This window comes from Poecilia formosa, unplaced genomic scaffold (genome assembly GCF_000485575.1).
Source record: "Poecilia formosa unplaced genomic scaffold, Poecilia_formosa-5.1.2 Scaffold34, whole genome shotgun sequence".
NCBI lineage: Eukaryota > Metazoa > Chordata > Actinopteri > Cyprinodontiformes > Poeciliidae > Poecilia > Poecilia formosa.
In genome coordinates, this window is record NW_006799973.1 from 569,208 (window position 1) to 583,465 (window position 14,258).

At 39.9% G+C, this 14,258-nt stretch overlaps 1 protein-coding gene and 1 long non-coding RNA gene across 4 annotated transcripts in view; one reads left to right on the forward strand and one right to left on the reverse strand.

Annotated features, from left to right (window-relative positions):
• The window catches only part of ttyh1 (tweety family member 1), a 28,368-nt gene that overhangs the window by 4,143 nt on the left and 9,967 nt on the right, over positions 1-14,258 (forward strand). For all 3 annotated transcript variants that reach the window (XM_016670446.1, XM_007550001.2, XM_007550002.2), the window contains 4 exons: positions 5,759-5,923; positions 7,556-7,785; positions 10,813-10,924; positions 13,168-13,505. In XM_016670446.1, coding sequence (XP_016525932.1) covers positions 5,789-5,923; positions 7,556-7,785; positions 10,813-10,924; positions 13,168-13,505 — 815 coding nt within the window. In that variant the 5' untranslated portion in view covers positions 5,759-5,788. The remainder of the gene's footprint in view (positions 1-5,758; positions 5,924-7,555; positions 7,786-10,812; positions 10,925-13,167; positions 13,506-14,258) is intronic.
• Positions 8,199-8,836, reverse strand: LOC107835984 (uncharacterized). The gene is made up of 2 exons (XR_001661826.1): positions 8,288-8,836; positions 8,199-8,255 (listed from the first exon to the last, which is right to left on the reverse strand). It is a non-coding gene; the product is annotated as an uncharacterized LOC107835984 (long non-coding RNA).

Genomic DNA, 14,258 nt, shown 5'->3' on the forward strand with positions numbered 1-14,258 from the left:
CAGGAAAAGCCTCCAGATCTCATCAAATTCATCATATTTGCTGTTTTTATTGGAATTAATCTTTTCTGCACTGAGGAAGAAAAAAAAAACAAAAAGTAAAGGTTCACATTCTAGGCTTCATTCAGGGTGTGAAAAACCTTCTAAGTATGTCATGAAGCAGAAAATGTCCAAAGCAAATGGATTGGTTGCTTTTTCACAGCCACACCTGTTACTGCAGGAATCCAAACATTTGTACCATTTGGTTGGGGGTTAGCCCCAGTCTGAACAGGTGAGCAACTTTAAATTACCTTCAAGAGTTGTGAGTCCAGCACGCTGGATTTGCAAAGAAAAGCACTAAATTTAAAACGTCTAAAACCAAGAGGTTCGTGTCTTAATCCCACAGATTCTTTTGTCAAAAGGCTGGAGTTGTTCAGCACGTCTTGGCTGCAGACAGAGTTTTGGGAAGAGTCTGCTTTGTGGACAGCTACTCACATGATGTTCTTTGGTTCTGTCTGAAAATCAATCAATTTAAAGTGGATTACACTGGCTCCATGACAAACATGAAAATGGAGTCTGAGGTAAGATAAGTGGATCAATAACGCGAGTCTTTAAAAGTCAGAAACTGTGAGAACAGAAGTGCTTTAGGGAGGGTTTGATCACATCAATAACTGGTCTGTAGGTTTATCAATGGAAAAGGACTCTAGCACAACTCCAGCACAGTCAGTGGTCACTTTAATAGGTACATCTCGGTACTACTGCGTTAATTATTCACAGCTCAGATTCAGCGAGGTGAGGGAAACGTTCCTCATGAGATTTTAATTCATGTTGACACGACGGCGTCACAGTGGCTTCATATTCGACAAATGCAGATCCATGAATCCAGTGTGGCCAACTGGATCCAGATCTGTTGAATGTGCTGCAGAGTTGGGAAGTAACTAGTTGCATTTACTTGAGTAACTTTTTAACTGTACATTTTACTTTGAGTAATATTATTATGAAGTGTCTCTACTCTTACTTGAGTAAAATTTCTGGATACTCTACCCATTGTGAGTAACTTCACTGAATGATGATAAAACAAAAAACGATACGGACACACCTTCAGCTGAAGTTAAAGTGAGGCTTCTTGTTTGTTTTTTCTTATCTGTTGAGAGTGCTGTGCTATTTGGGACTGAAAGGACTTTACCCCATTCTGGTTTAATTTTTTTCTTCTTTTTTTTTAAAGAGCTGCTTGAATCTATTATCCTTCAATCACCTTATATATCTGATTTTTTATGTATTTATTTTAGTCTTTAAAATACCAGAATTTGGACACAGCTTTATATTTTGTGCGATGACATCATTTTTATTAAATCAGTTCTGATCGGTTACTCAGCTCACTGACTTTTAATAAAATACTTTTCTACTCTTTCTTGAGCAATTTCTTGGACATTTCATAAAAATCTGTTGAAGTGGTGTTGCTCTTACTTGAGTACAGCTTTTGGGTTCTCTAACCAGCTCCGCTTTGTGAAGGCTATTGTCAAGTCCAAGAAACCAGTTTGAGATGATCTGAGGTTTTTGACAAAGTGTGTTTTCCTGCTGGAGGTACTCTGTGGTCACAAAGAGACGTACATAATACTTAGGGAGGCTGTGGCATTTAAGTGAAGCTCACTTGGTACTGAGGGGATCAAAGTGTGCGAAGAAAACCTCCAACACTGCCGCACTGCCTGCCAGCAGCCCGAACCAGTCAGACAGGGCAGGATGGAGCCACACTTTGAGTTCCTCCCTTTGTGGTTTTCTGCTGCTGTAGCCGATCTGCTGCTGTGCACACAGAGATGATTGGCGCAGTCATTTCATTTTCATCTAACATCCAAACAATTGCTCCACACTGGATATAATTTTTATTCCACACCATTCTCTGCAAGCCTTCATCGCATCTTGACGGCTATAAATAAATCAAGTTGCTGCTACTTCAATTTGTTTTTGTTTTTTGTTTTTACAAGCAACTGGATTGAACAGATATAGCCATTAAGGTGACCAGCGCCGCTCCGTCCTTGCTTTTAGATGAGCATCATAGATACTGCGTAAGGTTTAGGATTTTCCAAATCCACGGCACTGAGTCAAACGGGAACACACAAAAAAAAAATAAAAAATGCTGAAATTTTAAGATTAATCTCAAATTTGCTAGAAAAAGCTTGGGAGTTTTCTGAGATCCAAAAATAATAAAAATTCAATTTTCGAAACTCAGAATATGTCCAAGTGTCAAAACCTTTCGCTTTACAAGATCAGAAAATGTCAAATTCTTTTCTAGAAAGTTTCTGAGATTACTTTGAAAATCTCAGAATACACCTTTTACTCCTTTTGTCCATCAGCACTGACCCTAAAACGCCATCTATACAAAACGAAGCGTAGAGCAAGCAGCTGGTTTTTTTTACCAAGCAAAGCTAAAGGTGCTGTCAGTTGGCACAACCAGATAAAACCAGTTTGTCTTCTGTGATGAAACAAACTGAGATGACTGAATTTGAAAGATTGATATAAAATATCACTTTAACATGAGTTAATGGCATATTGTTGCACCTCTTCCATGTTTTCATGCTCAAAGTTGAATAAATGTCTCTCACAAAGCTTTAAGTGAAATAATCTCATTAATTCACCCATCGTGTTTACACACCAGAGCGCTCACGTGTGTTTACACCGCTGAGGTATGGGTGGATGGATGTGATGTGATTTGAGCCAACATGTTCGGCACAGATTTAATAAGAGAAATGGAGTGCTGGCAGTGATTTGATTTGTGACAGTTGGGCTGCTGGACCCATTAAGGTGAACAGGCTTACTGTAATGGGCTTAGAGCGGGGCCCTGTCTGGCCTGTGGGCGATCTGTTAACTTGTTCTCGGCCCGTAACCCAACCCAAATCTGAATGGTGACACTGTTGTGGGCGTCGTCGAATGTGACAAGTGGCAGAATCAAAACTTTTACCATGCACTGTATTGAGCTCGCAGAGGTCTGGCCTCGTCTGAGCCGCCACTGTGTGAGGAATCAATAGGAACAGAGATAAAGTGGAACATTGTGCATGCTGAAAGTTTTATTTATTGAATGATTTGTTGTTACTTTGAATACAGCTTAGTGATGTGGAGCTGTACAGTTCAGAGCTCTGTAACCATGTATAAATGGTTCTCCCTGTTTTCTCATCTTATGAACTCCTAATCTGTGGTGCCTCCTTCATGCCCCTCCTGTTGCCTCCATCTTTATCGTGACGGTTCCTCTGTGTGTTTTAATTAACCGGGTCTGACCTCCCTCTTCGCCCCCATTGACCGGCTTTGGGATGATATGAATGCAGAACATTGTAGGATCATTCTGTATCATTTATTCATTTGTCCAGTTATTATCATCTCACCACTGAATTCATAATTGCCACTGGTTTTATGAACCGTCTCAAGGATTTCAATGAAAACAGAGGTGAATAAACAATCAACCAGCTATCTCAAAATTAAGAAAAAGAGTCTGAATTTGGATCAATTAGAAAATCGGAGCTTTAAACTGGAGGTGTAATTGGAATTTTGCGTTTATATTGAATACAGCTTATTCTAATTTCTGTTTAAGAGCTATAAAAATAATATAAAGATAGCATTACAAATACTATTTTCTAGCTATCCTGTAATATGAGGTCCTAATTTGATTAGGAGCAGAGGTGACACATTGTGTGTGAGAGAGCAGGTTTTTACTAATATTTTAAAGAAAATACGAACTGATTTAGCATCTTAAATTAACAATAGACACTTTGGGTGCACCTAGTGTTACTAAAACAATCTCTGTGTATCTTATTTACTTGCTGTAAATGAGATTTCCAGAACCTTATCAGCATGCATGTCAAACCCAGCATGTTTCTTTACACAATGTGAAAACTCAAATGGATAATGGAGATTTGTTTTATTCTGAAGCATCTCATTGATATTAAAAGTAGCTCTTTGCTCAGCAACAACTTCTCCCATTCTGTCAGCCCGATGCCGTAGTGCTTAAATATAAAATTGGATATTTTCTGATTCAGACTTTCCAGTTACTGGTCATCAATCTAAAAAAAAACAAAAAACATTTTGTTCCTCTCACATCTCTTTCCAAAGCAAATCTATCTACTAACTTCTATGAGGATCTTTGAATTTGTCTTGGTGTCAGAGTCAGAACAAGTCAAGGCAGATGTGGAAAAACCAATGAAAACTGATCCAGTTGGGGTTTCTAGTGCAAGCTCTGTTCGGATCGTTCTTACCTGATCTGTGTCCGTTCTGTTTGCTTCATGGTCAACGTAAAAAACTGTGACATGATTGCACAGGAGGTGAAAACCAGAAAAAGATCTTCCATCTCTGGTCCACCTTGGAAGGTAATCATGAAGCTGTAATGACTGCAGGGAGAGGGACCAGGTTTCTTTAAGAATGTGTGGTAGTGATATGATACAAACACAGACAGAAGCAGCTCCACGAAGCACCGGGTTGGTGCACAGTAGGGTTTTTTTGTGTTTAAAGCACTGAATCTGCTAAATTTCGCACATATATCTAAAGCATATTGAGTTGTAAGTTACCCCCCTTTTAGTTTTGTGATTCCAGCTGCCTGCTCTGAAACATCTCGCCAGTTCGACTTGCAGTAAGGGTTTGACTAAAGGATCCATAAAGGAGGAGTTCAGTTTTAATTCATACAGCTGAAAGGAGCAGCAGTGGGGAGAAATTATGAATTATATGTTACTGTATAATTTCTGTCAGGGTTTTTAATCATCCCTGGATATCAAATTAACATGATTACAACACAAAGAGGGATTTTAAACATCTCAACTTAGGGAATCATTTGACTAAAAGACTCTAAAATGAAGAAGTAGTCTTTTGCAATTAAAAACTTGGGAAATACAGATACAGATTAAATATGCTGCAAAACACACACATGTTCTGTTGCTGTAGCACTCAAAGGTTTCACTTGATGGATAATTTGCAGGTCTCTGCAGAACAACAGAAGTTGAAGTTACCTTTAGAAGAACCTCTAGTGTCGGAGCAATAGAAACATCTAAGGATGCATTCACACCAGCTCTGTTCAGTGCTCTTTAGTCGAACTCTAGCACATTTGTCTAAAAGGTCCAATTTGTTTGGGTAGGTGTGAATGCACAACTGAACATAGGTCTGCCTGCAAAGCTTGGTCTCGTTTTGTTTGAAGTGAACTCTGGTGCAGTTTGAATGCAGTGTGAATGCCAAGTGGACCAGAGGTCGCTTCAAAAGCAGGAAGTGGACTATAGTGCATGGCATTCTAGGTAAATACAACCAGAGCAAATGTCAGTGTCTAACTCTACAGAGAAAAATGGTATTTTACCAAAGACAAAAGTAAAATCCTACGACTGCTAAAATCTGATGCAACTACATTTTAGTTTACATTTCATGAAGATGGAAGTTGCACTCTTGTCTTCTTCAGAGGTTTTTGTGTCGTTTCCTTCTGTGGTTCTTGATGCAGCGCCACCACAGGTGAGCAGGTAAACAGGTTTTTTAGAGGTTTTGGTTTGTTTAACACGGTGCAGCGTGAAATCAAACCACGGTAGCTGAAAATGTAACAAATGTCGCAATTTTGGTCCCGAATTGAACCGATTCTACCAGACCTCCCTCCAGTTGATCACCTATCAGAACGATTCTGAGACGCTAAGACCTCATCATCTCTGCAGCGTTGCACCCAAGATGCACTTAGGAAAACCTTCACTCCTGCAACTCCCTTTTTCCTTCTTTTTAGTTCTTACCCCACATCCAGGTCCAACTGATCTCTGTATCTTCCCTCCTGCAGGGTGGCGGAGGGGACCGCTGGCAGTGGAAAATGGCCGCCATGATCACAGTTCCCAGCTATTCTCCTTCGATATGGGTGAGAATGTGTCACGCCCTGCCCCGGCTGGACCTCAGCATGCAGATGAGGGACAACATCTTCGCCCCCGATAGCTGGGAGTACCAGCAGGTAATGGGCTCTCACCACAACCGCCTTGTAAACCCACTGTTTATGTGTATGCAGGTACAGTTTCGTACATGTTCGTGGGATGATGGACTGCTTGTCCAGAAAGACTCTTAATTGCTCCATAAAAACCTGCAGATCCATCACAACAGCATTTAAAGGCATTTAAACCTCTTGTCCTTGTTTATTAATGGACCCAGTTACAGGAGGGAAGATTGCATTGAGCCGTGCAATTACCTCTCAACTCTTGCCCAGCTCTTCTTTGCTGATATATTGCAGTGTTTCTGTGCAAACTGGAGCTACGTAAAGCAATTTGAGGTTGCATGTTTCCACAGTTGCTTTTGTTTGGATGATGGAGGCATTTCTGCAGCAAAAAGCTAAATTTCAATCCTTTTGGTTCAGCTTCCATTGGTGACTACTCCATGGTACAAAAAAAAAGGAGGTGGGCTGGGGAAGGAAGAGCAGAAATTATTCTGCAGAACAGAAAGACAAAAGAGACCAAAAGTGCTTGGAGACAGAGAAATGGAGAAAGAGAGAGAGAGAGATGGGATGAGAGTGGTGATGAGTAATACGTGGAGGTTGATGAGCGGAAAACTGGGCAGAGAGGGAAAGGCGAACAGAGTTAGAGCGGGGAGCCGGAGAGAGTGGCAGCGAATGTATTTAAGTAGGTCACAGATTATTAATAGAGATTCAGTGGTGTGGATAGAAAGAAAGAAAGAAAGAAAGAGACGGCAGAGTGGGGGGAGAGGAGAACGAGAGCGGGAGAACGTGAGGGAAACGGCTGGGGCGGGGAGGGGAGTCTGAGAACAGGAGGTGAGACAGAGGGAGTAAGGTGGAGGAGTGACAGACGGGCAGATGGATGAAGGATAATGCTGCGGTAATGTGTCGGAGCAAAATGCCTTTCAGTGATGTTGACTTTGTGACATGGAGCCTGGTCAAAAGCAGAGCCTGATATGGCTTAGTGGCGTTGAAATTCATCACAGAGCAGAGAGACATCAAGGCTTTAGAGCTGAAAGCCTCTGAAATAAGGATAGAAGACAAACAATTACCTCAAGTTTGCAGGATTTTTAAAATCTGTTAAAGCATTTACATTATGTGTTTGAAGTATACTCCTGCTGATCGGCTCTAGAGTTCAACGTTCTCAAATTAATCATCTTTATTACAATAGACCAGACTAGAATACACTAGACTAGAATAGAACAGCATAGAATAGCATAGCATAGCATAATGTAGCGTAGCGTAGCATAGAATACAAGAACTACTCCATCCAAGGTGTTGAATATTAATAAATACAAAACTAACCATAAGAAATATCACATTTATGAAACATATACACAAGTGTGTTAGTCAAATATGTCTAAATATAAAATAAATGAAATAATAACAAGAATACACATAGAAATACTGTCTATAAATGACAGACTTAGACACTCAGTTGCGTATTGTTTAATCTGATGGCTACAGACAGAAGTGATTTCCGATTTGTGGTTCGTTTTGGTGCTCAGTCTCTGGCTAGTGTAGCTGGCTAGCAGGTTATAATAATTACTTGAATTAAAATGACTTTTTCCCCCCAACACATCCCAGTTCATCTGCTGTTCTCCCCCTCCCCCTCTTCTCTCGTCTTTTTTTAACCCGCAGACTCTGCTCATTCTGTCCAGTCTATCGGCCATCGCTCTCGTCATCTCCCTCCTGGTGGTCCTGTCCTTCCTCATACATTACTGCTGCTGTCACCGCGGGGACCGGAGCGAGGGTTCGGAGGAGGAGGACGATGATGAAGACGGCAGCACGGGTCATGGTTACAGCGGGAAGAAGGGGAGGGGCATCTGCTGCGTCACGTGGGTGGCGGTGGCGGCTGTTACGCTGTGCTGGTGAGAGGCGGACGCCGGGCTTCATCAGCACTACAGAGATTTACAAAAAACTGTTGCAAGAAAAAGTCACACATTTGGAGTGTTTGTTTTTTTGTTTTGTTTTTTTTTACAAAATGACACATTTTACATTATGCATTAAGTGAGGGAATACAAATTGCAATACAATATTTCATTCTATATGCAACCCAGCTATATTTTTGGAAAATACAATAAAACAGAAAGATTAAACTTGGAAATCTGTTTTTTTTTGTTTGTTGTTTTTTTAAAGGAGACCTATATGAAGAAAAAAATCACTTTTTACATGTTTTTATACTTCCATTTGGGTTTTAGCTGCTTCCAAATAAATTCCAAGACACTTACAAAAAACCACCAAGCTCTTTCTTGACAATAAGTTAATGTTTTTTTTCTTTCAGCTGTTTCAAAAAACCTCCTGAAAATTAAGTCACATTTGGCAGGCACTGCCCTGTTACCTAGCAACCCAAACGAAGCCCAGTGCTGTTACCTAGCAACCCAAGCAAATGCCCAGCATGTCTGGTCAGCTGGTTTTACCACTGTATGTGCTGCATAGAATAGAATAGAATGTAAAAGAGTTGTTGACTTATTATTCAGAAACCACTTGTTAGTCGTGCAGGAGGCTTTATTTCTGCTTTTCAAAGATCTACTCTATGATTTCCGTTATGTAATAATGATTTCCAATTTTAGGTAAAAAAAAAAATGTAGTGAACAGGTTTAGTATAGCCTGTAAACCTCTCCTAACCTGCTCAAGAAAACATAATAATTATAATGACAGATAATTCCCAATTTAAGAGCAGATGTAATCAGTTTTTCACCCTGAGCCAGTTTGGGTTTTTTTGTCTTAAAATGCTTATATAATTAAAAAAATAGTGGTTTTGCTAGCTTTGGTTATCATCATGTGGAATCAGCTGTTGTTTACACTAAAAAAAAAAACTAAATCTCACCAAGTAACTTTGAGTTTCAAGTACAAATATCTTAGTAAACTTGAAATAAGACAACACTATCTTATAAGGGACTTTTCAGAAAAATATTGGAGCTTGTTTTCAGTAAAAAGTTCCTTAATATTGACAAAAAGGTGCTTGTGCCAGTGGCAGATTATTTTGTTTATAACATGGGAAAAATGTCTTGTTAAATAATCTTCTTCATCAACAGTGAAGAACGGATTACTTAAAACAAACTTACAACTTAGTTATAAGTTAATTTTGTCTTATTTCAAATGTTCTAAGATACAGTATTTACACTAGAAACTAGACCAAAGATACCTGGTAAGGTTTTGTGTTTCTGCAGTGTAATTATATCACTTGAGCAACAAAAGAAGCAAAAACACATTAGATTTGTCAAGGGGATAATACTGGTACTTTTTTAACAGTACATATCTTTCTTAATGCCAATCCCAAAGCTAACAATGACTAATTGAGGATGTGTTGCAACAGAAGAAAAGAGGAACTGAAGTCATAATAGTCCAGAGCCAATCCTTCAGTGGTTTTAAATTGCTTTTAATGTTACCACAGTGTCTGGCTGTTCTTCAGCATTGGTGCATAACTGCATAAGTAAACATTAACACTGTTAGAAGCAGCCACATTGTCTGGAAAGTGAAGTAAGTGTGGAAGTACCTCAAAGTGCATTAGCACTAAGCCTCATTCAAACAGTGTCAACTTATTTCTAAAAATACTGAGTCGGTGAGTCATCGCAGACTCATTGTAAGCTGAATTTCCTCTTGAATTCTCTTTGATCAGCGTGACAGAGCAAAACAGCACGCAAAAAATGAGGAAATCCAAAAAAAAGAGAGAGAAAAAAATAAGAAAAGCATGACATTAAGCCGCATTTAGGTGGCTGAGATTATACTGAGCAGTAAAAAGTGCAAACATCCGACTGTGAATCACAGGTCGCACATCATCACTTCCATCATGTGGCTTTCAGTTTTCCACACAGTCATGTTATTTTCCTATTTCCCAACCGCAGCCTGCCACAGCACTACGTGTGCGGAGCGTACCAGCGCAGAAACCGCTGGTCCTTTACCCACCAGTTGTTCCCCCCACATCTCCGCTGATTGTGCTTTCATCGAGTCTGCACATTGTGGTTATCGTACAGTGCTCAGAAACACTGCTTGACATCTGTCCAACACGCGCCTCTTGTATAATGGAAGAATGAGTCACTCAGGGGAAGCTCAGCTCTACATCCAAAGCTTCAGCCATCTGTGAGGTGCAAGGAAATCAAAGTGCACTTTAATACTTTTAATGGTCATTACGTTCCACTTCCTGTACTTTTACATGCGTTCAGACTGTATCGCTGTATTGCAGGGGGGTGATGTGCAGCAGATTTGATTTCAGCTGCCATAATGTTGTCCTCGTTTACACACTGCAGGATGATAGAGTGGCTCGTGTCTCCCCCTTATGGACTGCGATGAAATATTAGGGCCTCTTCCTCTGATGCTCAACATGAAAGCTCTCTGTGCATGAATAGCAAATATAATGTTGAATATGCCTAATATGAGCCCTCAGCTGCTGGCCTTTGCTTGGATCTAGCTGGCTTGGTTCACATTTGGCAGCTTGGAATGAAAAACACATATTCCTCCATTTCCCCTGCTTGCTTTCTAATCTGGGTCACATATTTTGTGGGGGATTGGGTCATACCATTTCTCCTGGGTTCGAGGGGATTTGATGAACATCTGGCCCGTGCCTTAATCTGAATATTTGAATAACGGAGAAATGTGTAAACACTATGTTTAACATTTTGAATATTTCCCCCCTCCCCTGGAGCTTATGCATTAACAGCCAGGCGCCTGATTTCGTGTTTTATTGCTGCTTTCATCTGTTTATTCCTTTCCCTTTTGCTTCACTCTTGGTACGCTCATCCAAAGCACTTCACATCTTCCCCCGTGTCACATTCATTTAAAATGTACACACTGAATTAAACATTGCATTTATCTGCTCTTCTATCCTGCTTTCTGCCTGTCACCCTCCAACAATGTTCTCATGCTTTTCTTTACCCCCCTCCCTCCCCTTTTTGCAGTGTTGCCATAGGCATCGGTTTCTATGGCAACAGCGAGGCTCACGATGGGATGTATCAGTTGACCTCGTCTCTTCTCACAGCCAATTACACGCTAGCTTCCATCGATCTGCTGGTGAGTGCTGCTTCCCCCCCGCCCCAGGAAAATGTCGTGCGGAGTGTTTATCTGCGCTGCTTGATGCTGTTTGTTTGTTTGTTTGTTTGTTTGTGTGGGGAGGAGAGAGGGGCAGATTCACATGTGGTAAGCCTCACAGAGGAAAAAGAATCAGATGCAAACTTATCGATTTGTCCTGGCAGCGGTTTGTGAGTCAGACTGCTAAATGTCACTCCTCCATGAGGTCAGGATAATGATGCTAAAACGGCTGCGTTCACACCGCAGCCCGAAGTGACCTAATTCCGATTTTTATTTAATTTTTATTTATTTTTGCCTTAATGCGACCTGTAGCTATATGATCTTTTTATGACAGTTTGAAAAATAAGTCGGATTTTTTTCGAATGCGACTTCCCGAACGTCATTGATACTCGACAAACGTCACTATTCTGCGTCCTGATACGCACACGCGAAAAAAAATAAAAAAAGACAACCACGGCGGACAATAATGAGGATTAAGTTGTTACTGTGCTAGCTCCAGTCGGACGATCGCAAGCTTACCTTTACCATCCATGCTTACTTCCGCAAACACTGAGCACGCGCTCCGTGTGTGACGTCACTGCGTCCTCTACTGCGCATGCGGGACACTTTCAGTTCGTTTGCAGTTCACATTGGAGAAATCGGAATTGGGTCACTTCGTGCTGCAGTGTGAACGCAGCCTAAGTGACAGCAGAGGTGAATGTCTATGAGCTACAGCAACACAGATTGGATTTGGGATTTTCATTGGTACAGATATATTTATGTGTGACATTAAGTTAAAAAGCTGCATCATCCTAAGCAATCTAAATATGGTTTGAGTATCAGTAAGGTGACCTTTTCGTCATGTGATTAATTATTGAATGTGCAATCTTTGCAGTGAATCTTTCCTCCATTTGTGATTTCTGCCCTGAGCAATTTGCTCATACTGTATGAAGTGTTATTTAGTACAAATTAACTAACTTAAGGTCCTTTCATAAAACATATCAATGTTTGATTGATTCCAGGACATGCACTACAGGAGCAGGAATGAAAAATACCACTGAACACTAAGTTCTGAAAATAAATTTGTCTGGAATTGCAGCAGCATAATCTCACTTTTTTGAAATTCCTAATCTGTAATTTGTTTAATGAACACTTCCTCACCTGTTGGCAGCCCTTAAAAATCTATGAAAAAATGGAACTGAAACACTTATTGATCATTTAAAATTGGTCAGAACTTTTTTTTGTTTTTCCCAGAAATCTATCATTTTCTATTTTCTGTAAAATCATATGTTGATAACGAGGCCCACTTCTTCCAGCCAGTCCTCAAAATGGGAAAGACAAGTAGATCGTGCAATTCTTGTGAGACAAATGTGTTTTAGTTTTGCAAGAAAACACTTTCCCAGCTTAATGTACCTATACTTACAGCCAAAATAGTTTAAAACAACCAAAAATGTGACAAACCAGACTGAATGAGGACCCAGATTCATGTTGTCATCACAGACAGGGAGCAGGATTGTGATAAAGGTTCAGAAGGTCTTCAGTACTCAATGTTTTTAGCATGAGAGTGGTCTCCTGCAATAATAGATTAATATTATTTTAAGGCTAATTACACATTTTCAAAAGCGGCGTCTGTAATCTAGTGAGTGCTGCAGATATAAACGTTGAGTGTTTACCATTTGAATCATAACTAAGCTAATTTACAGGAAACTAGATACAAAAATTAGATTTAAAAAGCAAAGGCTTCCATTTGTGCCTGCAGAATAGCAGATTAATCTCTGTGGTGGAGGATTCAGACAGATGACAGATTAAGTGAGAGAAAAACCTTGACACAAAGTCTGTTGATGTGCTGACTGTTAGAAAAAAGTGTAAATACAAATCAATAGAGCTCTGCGTGTAGAGATCACATTCCTGTCTCGCTAGGAGACGTTTATTTCACCATGATCAACACCCGGCTCATCGGTTTGATTAAGTTTGACTCACTGAAAAGTTTTTGGGGACTTTAGGGACTTAATTGATGAAATCTCCTGGTTACAGAAATGTGCAGAGTCCCTTTTCGGTGCTCTGACTCAGACGCCCCCTTCTAAAAGGAAGCTGCTCTCTAATCTACGATGTTTTAGGTTATAAGTGCATTAGCACCGTCTCCTTCTCTACTACTTTTACGTGCAATTATAAGCATCACTATGGCTGTTTTGTGGTTTTTAGCCCACTCAGCTCGTCCTCACGCTCTTCCTCTCCTCCCCTCGTAGATTTCAGACACCATTACTGGACTGCAGCTCTCCGTCTCTGGCCCTCTCAGCTCCATGGAGGAGATGTTTTCCGGCAGCAAGCCGTTCCTGGTGTCGACGCGGAACTGCCGGAGGCTGTCCGAGAACGTGATAAACCTCCTCTCCTCCATCTCCCTGGCTCGGTCCAGCGTAGAGGCGGGGCCGGGAAACGACAGCAGCGTCAGCGGGGCGTCCATCACGCCCCTGACGCCCGTCCCGCCCTCTGTGGTTCCCACGGTGGTGCCCACCAGCAGCTTGTTGCCCAGCCCCTTCACGCCTGGCTGGGCCGCCAACACACTGATAGTCAATGAGGACTACAGGTAAGGTTATTTATCATAGTTTAAAGACATTTCTGTGGATAAATATTTATTCAGTGGAAAATTATTCAGTTCTTTTGTCTTAAACAGTACACAGATAAATACGATTTATGATTTATTTTTTTCCCATTACTAAAAATAGAAAATATAAATAGTGCAAACTTGATGTATTTTCTACTGTCTTACTTTGGTATCTTGATCACTTTTTGTTTAATTTGATTTATTTAAATTTCAAACAATAAAAATAAAATGATTGCTTAGTTTTAGTGATATTTTTATTTGACAAATTCAAAATGTATCAATTTGATTTGATAAATTCAAAATTTAGTAATTTTGAATTTGAAAAATTTGATACATTTTATAAAACCTTTGATAACATTTTCTCTAAAATTATCAACATTTTCAATACATTTTTAACAACTTATCAAAATGATCAAATTTGCTTTACCAAATCAAATTTTTGGTCAAATTTGATTTATCAAATTTTTTGTTAAGTAAAATCAAACAAAAATTAAACAGGATACCAAAGTCAGACAGTAAAAAACATTTAATTTATGCTTGTCATGATAAATAACATTGTACCAGTTGTTTGAAATAAATATAAATGTTAATTAATACCATCATATTTATTTATCTTGACGATTAATTTTAACTTCACCCTTCATGTCTTGTGATACAAGTTTTAACACTTAAAGGTTGAATGTAATCGACTCAACTGATTCTTTCTTTACTGCGTTGCGTTTAGGATAAAATTGG